General features: G+C 45.9%; 2 protein-coding genes across 2 annotated transcripts in view; both read left to right on the top strand.

Moving 5' to 3' along the window:
• LOC143153250 (uncharacterized) overlaps positions 1–7922 on the top strand; it is a 125510-nt gene extending 117588 nt beyond the window's left edge. The window contains exon 3 of the mRNA XM_076324237.1: positions 7698–7922. Coding sequence (XP_076180352.1) covers positions 7698–7874 — 177 coding nt within the window. The 3' untranslated portion in view covers positions 7875–7922. The remainder of the gene's footprint in view (positions 1–7697) is intronic.
• Positions 7923–8085: 163 nt separating this feature from the next.
• Positions 8086–20304, top strand: part of LOC143153247 (uncharacterized) — a 52715-nt gene continuing 40496 nt past the window's right edge. Inside the window, exon 1 of the mRNA XM_076324230.1 lies at positions 8086–8389. Coding sequence (XP_076180345.1) covers positions 8099–8389 — 291 coding nt within the window. The 5' untranslated portion in view covers positions 8086–8098. The remainder of the gene's footprint in view (positions 8390–20304) is intronic.

Raw genomic sequence — 20304 nt, 5'->3', positions numbered from 1 at the left:
TACCATCGCACGAATTGTCGCTATTGGCCGCTGTCGATTTTCGTCACCGTCCTCGACCAATAGCGGCAATGCGTGCGAGGGTCTGCAACGCAACACTTGCCGAGGGAACTAACGACAAAAAACGTTCGCCACGTTGAAATTGAGATAGCCCTTCGTTTAAATTCAACGCTCGGAGATACACGGTGGCACGGATGACCGATAACTTCGGTCCCTAATCGATTTTGGACACCCCGTACAACGTTTCACCCCGTTCGATCGTTCTCAATTCCGATACACGCGTACACCTCGTACAAGGTGTGTTTCGGTTCTCTCGAAAGCAAAAACAAGCGAGAAAAAAAACGATCCGCGGCTAAGCCTTTCACTTTTCACGGAAGACGTAATAACATTTGCACATTTTCCAAGTGGAAGTTCGCGTAACGTTGACTCCGTGGCGGATAGCCGATTCCATCTACCGTGGAATTGGTTTCGTTGTTACGCGGTGCGCCAACCAATCGACAAGATCGAAAAACCGGATCGAAGGATCACCTTTACCGAGAGAACCAATAATCGAAAGCGTTTACAACGTTCGAATTGCAAGACAACTATTCAAATTCGATCCTCGAATCCATTTTCAATTGTAATCGATTTTTCTACAGGTTCTTATTCCTTTCGTTTCGACGAAGTCTGCGAGAACTCAATCTCCGGGCGAAAATAAGAGAAACTTTTATAATAAATTTTCATAACACAGGCACGCTGTGAACAAATATTACAACACAAAGCGGTAATATCCCCGTAAGGACCGCCCGATTATCGTTCCCTCTATTTTATTTTACCATGTTGATTCCACCGGGTGTTTTTAAACGGTTCTGAACGCGTTCGAGGAACGATGTTTCGCAACACCGTACTTTCGTGCTTTCACGTGGATAGGCATTCTTTCGTGCGCTTAATCTCCCGCGGATCGGATGCGCGCGTACGTCTTCCTCAATTTCGCCCGCATGATTAATTCAAAGCAAATCGCGCGGTTATCCCCGCCTTCGGGAGCCCGCGATGCATTCTTCCTTTGTGTTTCTCTCTCTCTTGGACGCGTTCTCACGTTTTCACTGTTCACGGTGAGGACAAAGGCCAGATTTCGCGAACGGTGACCGAAAACGAGAGTTCCTCGCTCGCCCGTAACTACTCCGCGACGGAAACAATGCGAAAGTAATTAAGACTCCGAAGATTCTTGTCGAACGTTTTTCCCGGTACTCGGTTCCTCGGAGCCGCGGAGGGTTGTTCAACGAGAAGTTCAAAGTCGTTTCTGGACGAGGAATCCGCCCGCGCGTTCGTCGAAACTTTGAATTTATCGGCCCACGATCACGATGGTGAAACTGTTTCGTCCGGTTCGTTCGGGGGGGAATCGGTTTCTTAGCGCTCGTCGGGTTGCGTGTGACGAAAAAAGTTACGAACAGGCCGCGTCACCTGCACACGTACGACGATTATATCGGCCAACTGCGAAAGATCTTGGTTGCGATAAGTGCCTTTTCAGTTGTTATGGGAACAATATATTGGGTCGATCGGAAGTTATTCTTTGGTGAAAATGAAACACGATTCTTTTAGAGTGTATAATTGTTTATATTATAAATAAAATTTTCCGTTCCGTACGAATCCAACAACGTGAATTAAAATTTCTATTTTAAGAGTGTAAGGACATTTGTACACTCTAAAAGAATCGTGTTTCATTTTCACCAAAAAAAAAAAGTGAATAAAAATAAACTGCAAAAAAGAAAATAGAAATTTTAATTCACGTTGCTGGATTCGTACTAAACGAAAAAATCAAAGGTAATCTTCACGAGTACGATTATCTTTCTATCTGGAATGAGATCGAAAGTACGCTTTTTTGACAAAATAGCAACCGTGCGAAGCTTCCATACGTACAAGGAAACGCATACACAACGAAAGGATTCACAGAGGTTTAAGTAATGCAAAATCGTCCGAAAATGATGTCTAGTTGAACCTTAATGCTCGAGACGTTCCGTTGAAGTGTTCGCGCGGGGAACTTCCAACGCGAAGTTTCTTTCGCGGCGTGCTCGGTTTGTAGCTCTGGTCTTCACCGTGTCACGAATAACACGGCCGAAATGAAGAATGTTCGGAATAGTTCGCGGCCGATTCGAGCGGTCCGTGTTACGTAACTTCCCAGACGCGAAGCAATTAAGAGCGCTCCAGTTCGATGCACCCACGTTTGCGCCGTGATATTTTGTCTGACCACGGTCGGCCGTTTCTACTGTGGCGCGTAGGTTGCGTTGGAAACGAGCCTAGCGAGAACGAGCGATCGATTACCGTGTTTCTTTCGGCCGTAATGGGTAAACGAGCGCGGTAAATTCGATAAAACTACGCGTGAACGAACTACCTTTACCAAATACGCGTTCGCGATTTCGTACAACGATCAAATTTTTATGCAAAGATCAAATTTTGATGCAAAGATCAAATTTTGATGCAAAGATCAAATTTTTATACAAAGATCAAATTTTGGTACAAAGATCAAATTTTGGTACAAAGATCAAATTTTGATACAAAGATCAAATTTTGATACAACGATCGTGTAATTTTTCACGTCCCAACGTTCGGTGCATAATGCAGAATAATCGTAATCGGTAACGTTGAAAAATGCTCGGATAGAAAGGTTCGAAACAGAACGATCGATGTTCGTTAATATCGATAAAAATCTGATCGATTCTACGTGCGAAAACTATCGAATACTTTGCTCGTGAGTATTCGGCCACTCGGTAGAATTGTACGGAAAGATTTATTTCGTTGCTACAATGTAAATCTCGGATAATATTTTATTCAACGTTCGTTTAGCAGCGTGCACGAGCGTTCTCCCTCGACGTTGGCGCATCCTATTCGTTGAACGCGAGTTTTCTGAGAATTAATTGTTTACACCGACATTTACGAACAAGACAAAGAATGCACGTACAATGCGCGTTAATAAAACGATCCCCCCCACTGTCCGTTTCTGGACACGGATTAAAATAACGGTACCGTTAGGGTTGTCTTCCAGTAATTGTGCCGTTAAATACAATAAAGAATAAACTGGTACTCGAGATGGCATTTACGATCGAACGAAACGATCTTCGATGTAACAATTTCCCCAATGTTCCATCGGACCCATGGCAAAGATCGAAAGAAAAGAACAAAGGTAAAAAGAAACCCCATTACCATCGTGTCGCGTTTCAAAATTGATCGACGAGTGGTCCGAGTAGCCTGGAAAAATCGGTCACGCGGTATTTCATAAAAATAAATATGTCTCGGGTTTCCTTTGACCCGGAACGACTTATCGTCTCCACGGTTTCCGTAAATCGAGCACGTAACGAGCGTCCAGGAGCAGAGAACGGACGAGTCGGAGCGTTTCGTCGAAAGCGTCGATCGTTCGTTTCTAAACGCGGATTAAAATAACGAAAAGAGAGAAAAAGAAAAGAAAAAAAAAACCCCGCTAGAGTCACGTTCCACTAATTACGCTATAAAATATAATAAAGAGCGAGAGGTGGTACCAAAACTCTCGTTATACGCGGAAACCGCGGTCGACGTTTATTTCGCAAGTAATTAATTCCCGAACGAAACGCGAAGAAAACGAAGGGAACGGATTTAGTAATTTTAATAGCGCAAAAAGTGTGCAGGAGAAAAGGAAGAAAAGGAAACTGCAACGAATGGCTCGCTTACTCGCTCGCTCGCTCGCTTGCTCGCTCGCGATTGTAAAACCATGGAAAAAGACGCGCAACGACCGCGACCGCTTCTTTTACCCTCGATCGGGGATTAACTCGAGACCGGAGTTAATCGTCGTTCGGCTCGGTGATTTAGAGCCGTGGCGAGGCATCGATGGTGCAGCGAACTCGATCTTCTACGCACGCTTCCGCCGGAAGCTGCCGCCCTGAAAATTATTCGAGCGCGTCCGATCGGTTACGCGATCACCAGGCGACCGAAGCGTCTCTTCTACTCCTTTACAGATCGACCATTTCTTTCATTCGATCGCTCCACCCACGATCCATCCTCGACCGATTTTCTCTACCCTCTTTCCACCAATTTCGTTCAACGCTCCGCGAAAAATCTTCTCGCAAACCCGAGCCAAACACTGTTTCAAAGAACTATGAGAGATACACTGTCCAGAAAGTCACAAGTCCGATTAATGTTCTCAGAGTAGACATACGACCGTAAAGGGTTAATAAAATGTTTGTACACTCTAAAAAAATCGTGTTTCATTTTCACAAAAAAAAAAACCGGAACGACCTTCCGAACAATCTAATAGTTCCACTTTTTTTACCAAGGAAGTAAGAAAGTACCGCAAATGTGATTCTTGCAAAAAATATTTGCAAATTCGAGCGTTCGATTTCCAATCGATCGTTCGGTCGTTTCACGATTCGATCTCGGCCGACTCGAAGACTCGGGGAGACCCTTCGATCGCGTCGACGTTGCACCGTCGAGAAACGAATAAATAAACGTTCGAACGTTCCTCCACGTGCACGGCTCGTGATCCCGTAGAATCGTTGCTCTCTCGGACAATTTCGATTCATTTTTTCTGCCACTCGAGTCGAGAATCATTTTCCAACGAACAATCCAACGATCCGTGCTCGCGCGCAACGTCTTTCGAACTCCGAAGACCATTACTCGGACAATCTACGAAGCAGATCGGCAGCGGATGACGTTGATAGATCGAGAACACCGTCGACTCATTACGCTGAATATTCATCAAGGCGAAACCTCTTTGCTCGATGAATTTAAATCGTCGAGTCGAGAGAACGAGCAAGAGAGGGAAAGAAAGGGTGGGGAGCGTGATTTAGAGACGAATTCGTGCCTTCCTCGAAACGATCGGCGATAGATCGAGAATACCGATCTTGACCGGTTCGACGATACGATTCTTCCGTGATATTTTCATTTCTTTTTTTTTTCTTCTTTCTTCTCGTCGTTGTCGTCGTCGTCGTCGTCGTCGTGGTACGACTCTCTCTTTTCGTTGGCCGAACGTCGAGCTCTCGACGATCGATATTCCGTTCACGTGCCAATGCAAACAGAAATTCAATCCGATCGCGCCTGCACCGAATCTTGCCCTCGGTTGACCCAGATTATTATCTCTTCGTCGACGTTCCTATTTTTATTCGGTCGAGCGTGTTGTGTTTGGCACTGAACTTGCACCGTTTCGATTAAACATCGGCCACTTTGGCGCTCGAGGAGCCGATCGCGCGGCTAAAATTGTCCGGACATTTTTACGTGTCCGGAACGACCTAAAATTACGGTTATCTATAATGCAACGCGGACGTTCGTACGTGTTGGCGGTCGGGAGGTAAAATCTCGGAATAACGTATTTAGAAACGAGATTACCAGCGAACTCTCGATGCGATGCGAACAGATTGCGCAACTCCGCTTCTGCGATGATTTTACGATCGGTGTACAACCGATAGATTCGAGCCGGTTGAAGAAACAACGTTTCGAGGTAAACGCAAAGTTTCTCTCGTCGGTTTCGCGCCTCTTTCAAACCTTTCGTATCGTCGTCATTTTCGATCGAATCGAAGCAAACGTGGTGTTGCACGCGCATTTTCAAAGTCGTACTTGCATTTCTTTAAGAAGTCGTACTCGATTTTCTTTAAGAAGTCGTACTCGATTTTCTTTAAGAAGTAGTACTTGATTTTCTTTAAGAAGTCGTACTCGATTTTCTCGAAGAAAATGAAACGAAACAAAATGAAACTAAATCTGAACACCCTCTTGGAGCGTAACGCGCGAGCATCGTTTCGAAGCCTATTTTATTTTCGGACCGAACGCGAAACTGCACGGTCGGAACTCTCGTTTCTTGGCTTTTGTCTAACTCGTCGGTTACTTGCGAGAACAACGAGGACAAAGGGTCTGCGAGCGTTTTTTCGCAGCGTCGGGAACTCGCGCGGCAAAGGGCGCTGGTTTTCAGCGGAAAGAAACAAAAAGGAAAAAAAAGAAGAAGAAGAAGAAACCGCGAGAACAAGAGATTCGACGAAAATGCTGAGACGAGAGGACGGTGTAGCGAAAGAGGCGGTCTTTCGAGTGGATAGCCAGCTCGATTTTCCTCTTTCTTTGGTGTCCAAAGACCGATGTTCCGGATCGCTGTAAAGTACTTCCGTGCTCGAGGTCGATTTCAGGGATGGTCTTTCAGTGATTTGGAATCGCGACGGGTCCTGAAAACACGTCTCCGTCTCTTCTTCTTCTTCTTCTTCTTCTTCATATTCTAGAAGGCTCCCGAGGAGTGGTTCCCATCTGCCTATGCAAATTTAATAAAAATGTAGAAAAATTAATCCCGCGAAGACGTACGTCGTTGACTCTGCGTGGAACTCAACCGCCGGGGTTGCAGAGGAGAGTGGATGCATTTTTTATGTCGCTCGCGAACGTTTCATGAATGTTCAATCGGTAATGTGGAATATGCGAAGAGAGAGAGAGAGAGAGAAAGAGAAAGAGAGAAAAAAAAAGGGAAAAACGCTGCCGCGAACTCGGTAAAAATAGACGAATCGATATCGATGATAATCCGGGTCAGCCGAGAACGAGATCGATCTGGTGAAACCACGGTCGAATCGAAATTCAACGCACGATAGAACCCGAGGAAGCTTGTAGGTCGAGCCAACCACGGGGTGAACCATCCACGAGAGCCGGCTTCGACCCGAAATCGCGTGACAGTTTCTTACACGAATTCCGCTCCGAAAGCGGAGGAGACGCCCACGCGCTCCTACGCTCGCGTACGATCCCGTCGACACGCCCAGAACGACACGGGGAAACAACTAGATTAGTCCAAGAAATCTTACCTAGAATTGATCGTTTTTGTCGCGTAGATTTTTAGTTATATACAATTCCAGTCGCGTGGATTTTTAGTAATATATAATTTTAGTCGCGTGGATTTTTAGCAATATACAATTCTAGTCGCGTGGATTTTTAGTAATATATAATTTTAGTTGCGTGGATTTTTAGTAATGTATAATTCTAGTCGCGTGGATACTTAGTAATGTATAATTTCAGTCGTGTAGATTTGTCCGCGTAGCAAAAAACGGCAACGAGCACGGTTTAACCTTTAGGCCGTGATTTTCTCTCCAGTCTCTCGAGATATTTCAAAGCAGCTTCGGGGCTGGTATCTTTAAATATTGAGATTTACGCGAACGATATTATTCTACATCCGAGGCGAACAATTTTTTTTTGTTTTTTCATTTCTCCTCGAACGTCGATAGTCTCGAAACGTGCACTCGAACGGTGATTATCGTCGTAGGATAGAAAACAATGGAACGCGACTGGTCGAACAGACCCGACGGATGGACAATTTTTTTTTTTTTCCATTTCTCCTCGAACGTCGATAGTCTCGAAACGTGCACTCGAACGGTGATTAGCGTCGTAAAATAGAAAACAATGGAACGCGACTGGTCGAAATACGCTCGTGATACGAAGTATATTTTCCATTCTTTTCTGACGTCGAGATTTTCCAAAAACACACTCGCGCGATAATCGATATCCCGAGATAAAACGCAATACAATGGAAGCAGGCGATGGGTCGCGAAAGACCCGAGAAATGCACCAGAGTTAAATAAATCGTACTATGTTTTCGATTCGAGGCGTCCCGTACCAGTTTTTCACGATTCTAAATCCATAGGTCGCGAAAGACCCGAGAAACGCACCAGAGTTAAATAAATCGTACAATATTTTCGATTCGAGGCGTCCCGTACCAGTTTTTCACGATTCGAAATCCATAGGTCGCGAAAGACCCGAGAAACGCACCAGAGTTAAATAAATCGTACGATATATTCGATCGGAGGCGTCCCGTACCGGTTGAAGCATTTTCACGGTACGAAATCCATCCCGAGGTAATTTACGAGCCGACGACTCCTCGTTCCGCGATTCCACGAGCTCCTGCGAACGCGTCGTGGTAAACGAAAAAGAAAAAGAAAAAAAAGAAAAAAAAATCTTCAGAAAAGTGAGGACGAGTGCGACGCGGAAGCGCATCGAGGTAAATCAACCCCAAATGTACGTCTGGGGAGAGAGGGAGTTGCAGCAGCAAGCCGCCATCGCGGAACGTTGTTGACGTAGGTAGTAGAGATCGAGCCGTGCACCGAGCTGGCCGATTTGACGTAAGTGCGAAAACCCGCGAGGAAAAATGCGAAACGGTGGTCAACCGCAGCAGACGGCGGTAATGGCACCGCCGCACCTAAACGGGTCCGCGCAATTCGTTTCCGGCGGTTACGTCGGCTACGTGCCACGCCAGGCCTGGGGGCAATTTCAAGGCCCGCAGCATCCCAGGAACACGGCCAGGCCTCTGTCGCATCCACCGCCGCCCCCGCCCTTCAGAAGGGAAAGCCAAAGACCCTCTGGCAACGGCTCCGCCAACCCTAAGAGCACATCCCTTCCGCATACCAGACCGGGGACGCACAGGAGCACCACCCCCTCGGTGAGTTCAGACCCCGAGATCTTTTCCGCAACCTTTCACTCTCGACTTGCAGTTTTCCATCGTTTTTCGAACATCCATCGTGGATGGTTCCTAGCCCCTTGGCGATCGTCGATCAACATTTTACGCGCGGTGATGAGAAATCGAAGCGTTCCTCCTCGTGGAATTTTACGAAAATACGGCTATCGATACCGATGCTGAAACTTGAACGAGTTTGTTCGTTCTGAGTAAATTTTCGATCGGCTTTGATCGTGTTCGATCGTCGATGAACATTTTACGCGCGGTGAACAAAAATCGAAGCATTCTTCGTCGTGGAAACTAACGAAAAAACGTCTCTCGAAACGGATGAAGAAACTTGAACAAGTTGGTTCGTTCGGAGTAGATTCTCGATCAGTTTTGACCGTGTTCGCGAGCCAAGACGGAACAAACCGAAACGCATAACGGTATTTTGGGAAGCGATTTCTTTTCTATTTTTTTTTTCTCTTTTTTTTCGAATCGATCCGCTGAGAATCACGTGGAACGTACTCGTCGAGGAATTCTCTTTCAGGAGCGAAGAAGAAATTCGTACGATTTGGAAATCATGTATTTCGATTTATTTTTACTCGGTTAAAAATAAATCGTTCCGATCACAACCGACCGAGATTCTCACCAGACGGTGTACATCTTAATTATTCTCTTCCCACCTCGTTTTACCTATTCGTTCTTAACCACGTTTCGTATACACGAACAGACGAACGTCTCGAGTAAATTGAACAGCGTTTGGAACAGTCGATCGCGATAAATGCGACGATCGAGACGATCAAAGACTATTCGCTTCTTTCTTAATTTTCGACGCTCGGGAAAGGTCACTTCTTATCTATCCCCGCGAGTAATTGCTGCTCGTTTCGATCCGGTTAATTGTGTTTACAGTTCGGTAGATAAATATCTGTTTAAACGGAGGTCCAGAGTTTAAAAGCTTCGGTGTCAGAATTCCTGAGTGACGTATTTGGCGATAAAAGAACCACGAAAAGCAAACATCGAGGAATGTCGTAGCTCGACGCGATCGTACGTTACGCGTCTACGTTTTAATCGTTTCGATCTTATCGTTTATGTTCTTGACCGAAATATTCGTCGATCGCTGTTCCGTTGATTTTCTCGCAGGCAAGAGAGAACGTGGAACGTTTATTCCGAGCACCGAGGGAAGAATTCATTTTTAAAAGTAGATCCTCCTTAAAAGTATTCCGTATCTTTTGAAACATCGACGTTAATATTTTCGCACGTTCGACGAGCACCAAGAACCGCGATCGAAATAGAAACGAAAAGTAACGATTGCGCAATCGATACAGAACCGATACAACATCGAGATATAATACCCGAAGAACCGTAATCGAAACCGATACAGGCACGAATCGATATACACGTAACAGTTGTAATATTTTTTCGGTTCTGGTAACCGTTTCGATTCAGAACCGATACGGAACAGTTCGAAACGGTTATTTTCGGAACGGTTTCGGAAGCTCGGTCGAACCGCACCGTTACTTAATTCGTATTAGCGCGTTACGAGCGCTTGTTATTGACTTTCGGGAAAGCAAACGCGTTTATTTCGGGGCAACCGTGTCGGTGGTCGTCTCCTCGATTAAAAGTTAATTTATCATCGAGGGGCCTTACTCGTCCGACTAGTTTCGGCTACCGTGAGTAGCCGATTGGCCGTGGTCGAGAAAAAGTGTGAAGGGTAAGCAGCAGAGAAAGAGAAAGGCGAGGGAACAGGAATCCTCTTATGCGTCGCGGGTATCTAGAAAAGCACGTCGTAGAATACCATATGAGGCTTAAAACCATCCGTGAAGGAATGTCACAAAATCTACCCGGTGTCCCGTGAGTACTCAACGGTCCATCGTTGTCCAACCGAATATCGAATCCGCTCGCGTTTCATCGAAACACCCAAGACACGTAGATACCGCCGAAAGCTCTTAGCAACACTCACGAGTGACGCGTATAAAACGTTGGTCGTTAATTTTCCAAATTTATCGCTATCCTTCCGAGTCTCGAGCACCGATACAACGTTTCCAAGAAATTCCGTTTACCGAACCTAAATTCCAACGAGCTGCCCGGCTTGGACATCCGAACGAATATCGCGTTGTAATTTCTTTCAATATTTGTTTACCGAGGTTCTTATCCACGAGTGATCGAAAGAGTTAGTTTATTCGAAAGCTCGTTCGAGTAGAAAATAGATTCGTTTGTAAATTCTTTGAAAATTCATTGGTAGCGACTCTTTCTTGTACTTGGGGACGACTTTGTTCGCGTAGCGTTCGAAAACTCGAGCGAATCGAAACGAGCGGAGCGTATCCTCGAAAATGCTGGCCACCGTTTCGAGCAACTCGTCCACCTCTTTGGCTAGGTAGGAGCTTGCTCGTACTGTTCGCCAGCCTCGGATAAAGCCTTGAGATTGACATCGACACGCACGCACGCACGCACGCACGCACGCACGCACGCACGCACGCACGCTACGAAACGCGGGGAGAATGCGAGACTCGAGCTCGCTCCACCGAGAGAGAGAGACCAGTTTTCACCGCGGAGCTTTGCTCAACCCTAACCTCAGAGTCCCGCTGGCAACCCGAGACACGTCGAGATGCTAGAAAGTGGTCTCGGTGTCGCGTTTCGAGCAATTCGATCGAACGGTTCGGAGACGGACGGGCTGAGAACGCGAAAGAAAAGAAAAACCTCGCGAGTAATTTGCGGTCGAACGAAAAACGATACTTCGGAACGATCCTTTTTCTTTTCTTTCTTTCTTTTCTTTAGATACGACGGTACACAAATTTGTAAACTTTTTGCGGAAGGAGAAGAAAATCTCGCGGGTAATTTCCGATCGAACGGGAAACGATAGTTCGATGAATCCTTTCGTTTTTTTTCTTTTCTTTTTCTGCGCACGGTACGTAAACGCGCGAATCTTTCTTTCGAAGGAAAAAGCGTTCGAGGTAATCGTCGGTCGTTCTCCGCGCGAAGATCGATCGTAGGTTGAAATTTTCCTCGCGGTCGATACGTTTTCATCGTTGGAGGGTAATTATGCCGGGGCGGGGATCTTTTCCGAGCGTTTTACCGCGCGTAATTGGAAAGCTAGCTTCGACAAAGAGAAGACGTCGACAAAAGAACGTCTCGTGGAGATTATCCCGGTGCAGCAAGGAAATACCGGTGTAACAGGATTCTCGAGGACCGTAAGGTCTCTCGAGGAGGAGACGGTGTGCTGTTTCTCTCTCTTTCTTTCATTTTTTTTTTTCTTCTTCTTTTTCGTCTTTCCTCTTTCGTACGAGATCGGCCGAGGCCAGCGCAAGGTCGACTCACGACGTTGCCGGTCCGTTTCTCCCGTGTCCAAAAATTGTATTTTTTCGAGGAACGAGGGAATCGACGCGTCTCGTAACCGCCTCGCGAGAATTCCAGTTTCCGGAATGGAAACGAAGCGATCCAGCTCGAGAGACACCGCTTTATTTTCCAGAGAAAGATTTTTCGTTGGCTGACGTTGTTCCTTTCTCCTGGTTGCAGAAAGCTCGGCTATCGAGAAACGGTCGAGAGTAGGCGCGAGCGAGGCGGGCTCGAGAGAGCGACGCGTCGAGGGAGAGATACAATTTCAATCTTCCGCGTGCAGTCGTTACTGCATTCTGCACGCGATTGTCCATATTGTATCGCCGCGGGTACGCCGGCATACATAAGTAAATAGCCACGGGTGTGTATCGTACGTAAGTTTCTTGCAAATGGTATCGTTCTAACCTAACCGTGGCTCGTGCGCTGCATCGGCAAACGCGGTGAGCTTGTATTCCGTTAGATCGTAGTTTGTGTTCCAACGAACGGAACAAATGATCTATTAGCGTTTCTGACGCTACCTACACTTTTTCCCAGACGTTAACGTTCCCTGAGTAACTGTTTTTCAATACGGACAGGCAGTTCGGTTGTTGCACGAAGTGTGTTCACCCCTTGGAAAGGAAATTACGAAATTTTGAAATTTCGACGGTCGAAAGTTTTCGTTTCAAAGTGGAAGATCGACCATTACGCGCAGTAGTGAGACACGTCCTCGTTAAAAGTCCGCGCGACCGCCTCGATAAAAGTTTCCCCAGTGGAGATTTCGAGTTTGTACGTTTGTCGTTGTATCTTCGGACTACTATTCTTCGAACGTAATTGAATTAGGTTACGAAACAACATTTCTTCGAATTTGACGCTTTCATCTTGCTTTCTACACCATAGACGTGTTTTCGAGTACCAAAATTTGAATTTTTTCTTTCGATGAGTACGGTCGAATAAAAGTTCTTCGAAAACGATTCAAAGGAAGAGTTAAACGATCTGTGCGTGCACTCGAACTAGCACCTCGTCGAAATCCTTCGAACGTCGTAATTAATTCAAAACGGAACATTTTCATTTCAACGTTTCGTATACATATGTTCACAGTTACAAGAAAGGAGTAATCGAATTTTAATTTCAATTCCAAACCACGATAGTTTTCCAAATTGGAGAAAGTACACCGAATTAAGCGGCGATCGAGAATCCCCTCTCGAGTGGAAAGGGTTGAGAGGTAACGCGATGATCGTCGTCGACTCGTTTAGGGTCGAACGAAATCCGTAACGCTCTATTGGAGACGATGCATTGCGCAACGAGGTCCAGGTAGCGTAAGAGAAAAACGATCGAGCTCGTCGAAATGAATATTCACGCGCACTCTTGGTCGGAGTCTATCGGCCGTGGTGGAGAAGGCCGGTGGTAGGCCACGGTGAAATTAAAACGCGGAAAATATATCTCCGCGCGGGTTTAATGGCTTTTCAAGATAGAAAAACAGTCCGCGGCGAAACCGGCGTAAGTTATCACTCGAGTGCGCTTCGTGCACCGTTCCCGGGGCAAATTCAACGCGGGCATTGTCGACGAGGGTCCCTATTATGAAGAACAGAGAGAGAAGAAGAAAAAAGAAAAAAGAAGAAAAAAAAAGAGATTTGCACGCACCGGGTTTAATTTCGCAATTAACGAACGTTTGTCCCGCGACTCGCGTTTTTCGATGCACCCGTGCGCCGGAACGCAGAAAAATTTCTATCCCACGATGCACCCCGCATCCGAATACGTACTACGCACTTTGCGTCGCAAAACGGTAATTTCGTCGAGTAGACAATGAGCGAGACCGGGTCTACGAAGGCTAAGTGTCCCGAGCAGCTCGACGACGACTACGTTCTCGTCCTGTTGTCGTTTCTCAACGGTGTACAAGTGAACGCCCCGGGGAAAGCTGACCCCACGGAGTCACCCAATCGCCCGCAGACAAGCAAACCAAACGAATTACCACCACTCGTGCCCGAAGTGTACCGAAACACCGAATTTTCCGCCAAGAGAGGCGACAGTTCACTCCAGACGTCACTTTCGGTCGCCCACGAATTTCTTTTTCTTCTATTTTTTTTTTTTATCTTTCTTTCTTCTCTTTTTCTTTCGTTTTCGCTCCGTTTCGTCGAGCCTGGTTCCACGAACCGTGCGCGAGACTCGAGTATAGGATGAACACCGAATCGAATCTCAAACGCGAGAAAAATTCGGTACGCATTCCCAATGGATCGTTCCGAGACGAATGTTTCGCATCGGGACGAAGTTGTACGCGAACTTTCGGACGATACAGATTCCTCTTCTTCGATTCTCGTCTTCTTTCATATTTACTCTACTTGATTCTCGCTGCACGCGTAAAAGCGTCCCGGCGCCACTTTCAGAATTCCGAATTTATTTTCGTCGTTCGTAGTCCCCCACCTGTACACTCGGTTGCATAGAAAGCGGTACTAATTTTACCACGGAAACATAGTTCGTTCGGTGTGTAATCAAGAACGCGAGGGGGAGTGGGGTAGTTAGTTCCGTGGCCTCGGCTACTATGGGAGCACATGGCTCGACTCTGAGATGAAACAGTCCCGAGGAATGGGTCAGCGGCGTTCGACTGTCTCATGCTTGCGTGTACGTGTCCGTGGTTGTAAATTGTTGGTATATGTAACTCACGGAGGGCTTGGAACCCTACGAATAAATTCCTACGAACGCACGAACCCGTGGGTGCAAAATTTCCTCGATGTGTCTCGCATATCCCGTCTCGTGAGCTCTCGAAACGTCCGTCGATTCCCGCCAGCTTTACGGGAAACGCGAGATTACCCCTAACGCGCGGAAAATGCAAAATTCGTGGTACAACTCGAAAACAAGATCGCGGGGACGCTTTGTACGAAGTTATTTAACTCGTCGGAGCGACGAGATTCGAATTACGATAAAATTTTCTTTCTTTCTCGCGAGTAACGAACAAAAAAATTGAGAACCGAGGCCTTCTCGCGCGACGTTATCACCTCCCGATATTACTTTAGTCACAGGATGGTATCCCTCGCTGTAACTTCTCCCAACGTTCAAATATTCGCGCAAAAGTTTCTTCGTAACGTTCCACGCGCTTCGAACTTACAACAAAAAAACAAAAAAAGAAATTTAATTTTCTCAATCCATCCGTGTCTCTCCCCCAAGTTACACCCCGCTGCTATCGATAGGAAGAAACGTACTCGTCCGAACTCGACTTCCTCTTCCTGGTAACCGGTCTCTCTCGAACGAATCACCGGCGTGTGGCAAGCATCCATTTTCACATTGGAATTAGAAAAAACGGAATCACGCTCGTTAAAGCGAATTTCTTCCCCGTTACCGGGTGAGGGGGGATCGAGAAACCGAAATCCAACGTCTGAGGCAAACACACGTCGAATCTTCTCGACGATCTACATTTATTTCACGGGAGGACAAGCACGGGTTTGGTCGGCGGGGCGCCACGCTCGGTATCTCTCGGACGGGCACCGAAGCGCCGTTTAAACTTTAATTTCGTATTCGTGGTGTCCGCGCGATGAATTAACCGCCCCGCGAGGGAACGGGCCGTGCGACGACACGTGCCCGTTAACGGAGGAACTCGTTCAACTATTTTCAAATTTCGAAGTTTCGCCCCGGTCTGGAATCGGGAATCTTACCCGCGACGACCGACACGACCATCGTCGGTCTTCCTCCGCGCTCGTAAATTGGATTTTTATGGAAATGCACCGGTGTAACGGCGCGCCAGCCTCGAGGAATCCTCGACAATTACCTAACGGCCCCGTTAGAAAATCGCCTTGGTCCACTTTTCGCGCGCGCGACGTTCCCCGTGTGATCGCCATCAATTTTTCGTATAATACATTCTCGGGGACCGGAGGACTCCAACTTCGCTTCGACGAAGTTTCTCGAGCGATCTTGGAAACCTTTCCCGTTTTACCAGCTCCTTCGTTAAGTTTCCTAGTTCGATGAAACTTTACCTATTATTCGTGGTACCGGTCGATCTGCTCGCGTCGATGCAAATTGAACGGTTCTGTTGGATCGTTCGGAAAGTGATTTTGTTTTTTTTTTTTGTTTTTGGTGAAAATGAAACACGAGAATTAAAAATGTGGCGATCTTTGAAGTTCCGAACATCGATTTTTTTTACGTGTACATCCCCTTCGATGTGCCGGAAAAGATAGAGAATGGATCAACGAGACACACGATCGACAATTTTGTTAATTTTACGAACTCGAAGAAATCTTTCTGCACGAATATCTTCGAAGGCATATACTTGAGAAAATGTAAGAAAATAGATGAACGAGACACACGATCAGCGACTTTGTTAATTTTACGAACTCGAGGGAATCGTACTTCGAATATCTTCGAAGGCATATACTTGTAAGAAAACGTAAGAAAAGTACACGGGCGTTCAGATCGTCGCGATCTCCCCTTGGTTGGGTATCGACTTTCGAAGATATCGTCGACACGCTCCGTAACAGAGGCCTGGATTACGCAACGTTAACCACAAATCTCGCGATTACGATCTACATAGATCGATCGCGCGTCCACGGTTTTTTTTTGGTTTTTGTTTCTCGATTCACGGTAGCGACGGTGCGAAATTGATGGTCGTTTGATCGTTTGCGAGCAACGTACGCACGGTTCGGTCATTGTGCGCGTTATCGCTCTCGAGACGAAGAGACCGGCGAGGCCAGTGACTCCGGCACGGTACACGAAGGGTTAAATGCCCTGTAGTGACCCTACTGGTGGGATTTAAATACCCTGTAGGAAGTGAAAAGTGCACACAGACTTAAAAAATCATGGAACATTAGCCCATCGTGCACGCGAGCCGCCCGATGAGTATTTTACTTACGCGCGCCATTTTTTTACCATCACTTGGAAAGATTTCAACCGGTCGTTCTGATTACCGGTGCAAAGTTTTTCGAGAGAAAGAACGGTCTTGCGTCATCCTCGAAACACGTTTATTTCGTACACACTCGGTCACGAAAGTATTCGTACGCTCTACTGTACAGAAATTTACCCTAACCCGTATGTCCGATTTCGATTAAAGTTTGCGCACACGTAAAGCACAATAGTCCATGCACGGAGAAACTTTCTCGTCCGCAAGAAATTTCTTTAGGAAGGTAAAATCGAGTCTCGAGCGTTCCAATGTTTTGTTTTTATTCCTTTCGTGCAACTTTTCTTACAACTGCTTCTTCCCTTGTGAAACTTTCGCTCCATTTTGCGCTGTCGCGAAGTCGCGTTCGAAAAATTGCAGGTCGATTTCAGCCGATATCGTACGAGCTCGCAATTTTTATTTTCTTTAGAAAATTTGGAATTTTTCGGTAGCTCGAAGGAACGAGCGTTCTTTGGGATTCCGTTCGAAGAGAAGAACAACCGTTACGTCGGCGAAAGAATGGTTAAAATCTTGTTTAAAATATCGTCGAACGCGACGCACTTTCGAGCTCTGGACTTCGATTCGGACCACCGTACGAACCTAATCCCAGACCCACCGGACGATCGAGACTCCAGACGCGCTCGGTTCCTGGAATTTTCCATTTGCAATTTCTCGGCAACCGACCTTTCACCCCGAACGATTTCTTACTCTCGACAATTTCTGACCCTCGACGATTTCTTTCCCCGAACGACTTTTCCCGTCCCGGTGCACCGAGTCTGAAGTTTAGTAGTTGCCTTCGAACCGTTACGGTTAACTCCGACAGTTACGTTCGAACCATCTGGCTGTATCACCGGGTCCTCGATCGCCGTACTTTTTCAATAAACCACAGTTCCACGGTAACGAGTTTGCCTCGCGAGCGTACCTCGATTTTCAACGTGGCTCTATTACGTTAATTCGTAACGGAGATAGCGTATTCGTACACAGAATCTCGGACTAGCGACCCGTTACTCGAAACGACGCTCATCACCGTGCTCGTTTCCAAGTGACGATTAATACTCCTCTAGGAAACCTACTGGCCGACAACCTATCCGAATCGTTCGACGAGTCGAGCCACCTCGAGGCCTTCAAATTCTATACTCCGTTTCCACGATAAGTGTGAAAACCTCGGGACTAAAATTCACATTTATAAAACACTTTGCAGGGAATTCTGCGCCTCTGTCCTTCGTCGTTTCGATAGCACAAACCGTAGAAAGAGACTCTTGAAAAAAGAAAAAGACTGGTCGAAGCTTAGCCAAAAATGACACCCAAACTTTCGTTCGTGATCCAAAGCTAGCCAATAAACTATCCAAATCGTTTAACGAGTCGAGCCACCGCGAGGCCTTTAAATTCTATTCTCTGTTTCCACGATAAGTGTGAAAACCTTGGGACCAAAATTCACATTTATAAAACACTTTGCAGGGTGTTGGAATGAATGCAACAACGATCTTAGGGATGCCAGATGTCGATTTTTGGGACTGTCTCCGTATTGGAGCGTAAGGGTCGTCCGCCGCGCGGTCAACGGTTTGGCCGTTTACGTTTTTGTTTTTCCTACCAGTCGAGTTCCAAGTCCAGAGTCACGAAGACATATCACATTGTACTCCTCGAGTTCCTACATTGTATTCTTGTGTGTACGGGAACTATACTACTAGATACGCGAGATCCCTGCATATCATAATAAACTACTTATTATAATCTGAACTTTCCAACAGGTTATGGGCCCAGGGCTAGTGTATAGTGACTAAGGTGTTTATAAAGTCAGTACAAATTTTTTTTTGTGTGTGTGATATAAAAGTGAATCAAGTCAAAATGTCTGGTGTAAGTAGTGCTTTCTCAATCCAGAAACTAAACGGTGAGAATTATTCGGTATGGAGTTATAAATTGGAACTGCTGCTGATTAAAGAAAAATTGTGGAATGTGATAGCAGAAGAGAAACCTGAACCAGCGACCGTTGCGTGGACGCAGAAGGACAATGAAGCACGTGCCACAATTGGTCTCTTAGTTGAAGACACTCAGTTGCAACACATAAGGAATGCGAAAACCGCACGTGAAGCATGGGAGTCACTAAAGGATTACCACCAAAAGTCGACCTTAACAAGTAAGGTTCTGTTGTTAAAGCGACTGTGCCGAACGGTAATGAAGGAAGATGGTGACATGGAGCAACACATTACCATAATGTCAGGGTACATAAATGACTTAACGGCTCTCGGACAAAACCTACCAGATAATTTAATGGCGGCAATGCTATTGGGAAGTCTCCCTGAATCTTACGAAACGTTGGTTACAGCCCTTGAAAGCAGACCGGAAAACGATTTCACTTTGAAACTCGTAAAGGGAAAACTAATAGACGAGTTCAAAAGGCGTAAAGGGGCAAAGGACACAAGGGAGAATGCACAAGGTGCCGAAACGGCAATGAAAACAGATTTTGGATGCAGAAGCGGTGCCCAATCAAGAAGGACTTGTTATTTTTGTAAGAAGCCGGGGCATTACAAAAGTGACTGTACAAAATACAAGTCCTGGAAAAATAAGCAAGGAAAAGCCAATACAGTATCGGAAGGAAAATCTTCAAACGATATAAGTTTTTATGCAAAGGTTTCGACGGATAATCCAGAAGAAACGTGCTCAAAAGCCGAAACTAAAGAAAATGCGAGACCTCACATTTGGATCATTGATTCCGGTGCAACTAGCCACATGTCAGCGTCAAAGGAATTCTTTCAAGAATTGGACACAAAGAGGCAAGGCCACGTGCGCCTTGCAGACGAAAGCAAAGTGGTCAAAGTGCATGGGATCGGATCGGGAACAATTAAATGTGGAGTGGACGCAGAAAAGGTTTTGGAAGTGAAAGTGACTAACGTGCTTTACGTTCCGTCACTCGGGTCTAATTTATTGTCGGTCAAAAGGCTAACCGAAAAAGGTTTCAGGTTGACTTTCGTTAAAGAAGACTGCACAATTTCAAAAGATGGGAAACTTTTAGCAAGAGCCACGACATCTGGAAACCTTTACCAGCTAAATGTAGTCGAAGAGGCACATGTCGCAAGCGGAAACAGTAACACTGGGCACACCGAAAATTGCCAGCATACCTGGCATCGACGGTTTGGTCATCGGGACCCAAGTGCAGTAAAAGAGCTTAGCGAAAAAAGGTTAGCTAAAGGTATAAGGGTAATCAGCTGTGGACAACGCATAACTTGCGAGTGTTGCATCATTGGCAAAATGTCGCGTATACCGTTTCCGAAAGAATCAAGGAACAGATCAAATGCAATTTTGGATCTTATTCATACTGATGTTTGCGGACCTATGCAAACAGTAACACCGGGCAATAAAAGGTACATTCTGACCATCATTGACGATTACTCCCGCTATACGAATATTCATCTTCTTGACCATAAAAATGAAGCTGCAGAACGCATCAAGGAATTTGTGGAAATGACGAAGACGCAGTTTCAGAAAAAGCCGAAGAAGATACGGTCAGATAGAGGAAGGGAGTACGTAAATGAATATCTGCAAAAATACTTGAGAAAGGAAGGGATTCAAGTACAATATACCGCTGCTTATTCACCGCAACAAAATGGTGTTGCAGAACGAAAGAACAGATCCTTATTAGAAATGGCAAGATGTATGTTGTTGGACGCGAAATTAGCAAAAAAATATTGGGGAGAGGCGATAAGCACCGCGAATTATTTGCAAAATCGCCTACCAACAAAAGCCATAAGAA

The sequence above is a fragment of the Ptiloglossa arizonensis genome, chromosome 12, assembly GCF_051014685.1.
Source record: "Ptiloglossa arizonensis isolate GNS036 chromosome 12, iyPtiAriz1_principal, whole genome shotgun sequence".
Classification (NCBI taxonomy): Eukaryota; Metazoa; Arthropoda; class Insecta; order Hymenoptera; family Colletidae; genus Ptiloglossa; species Ptiloglossa arizonensis.
This window is presented reverse-complemented; position numbering and strand designations above follow the sequence as displayed.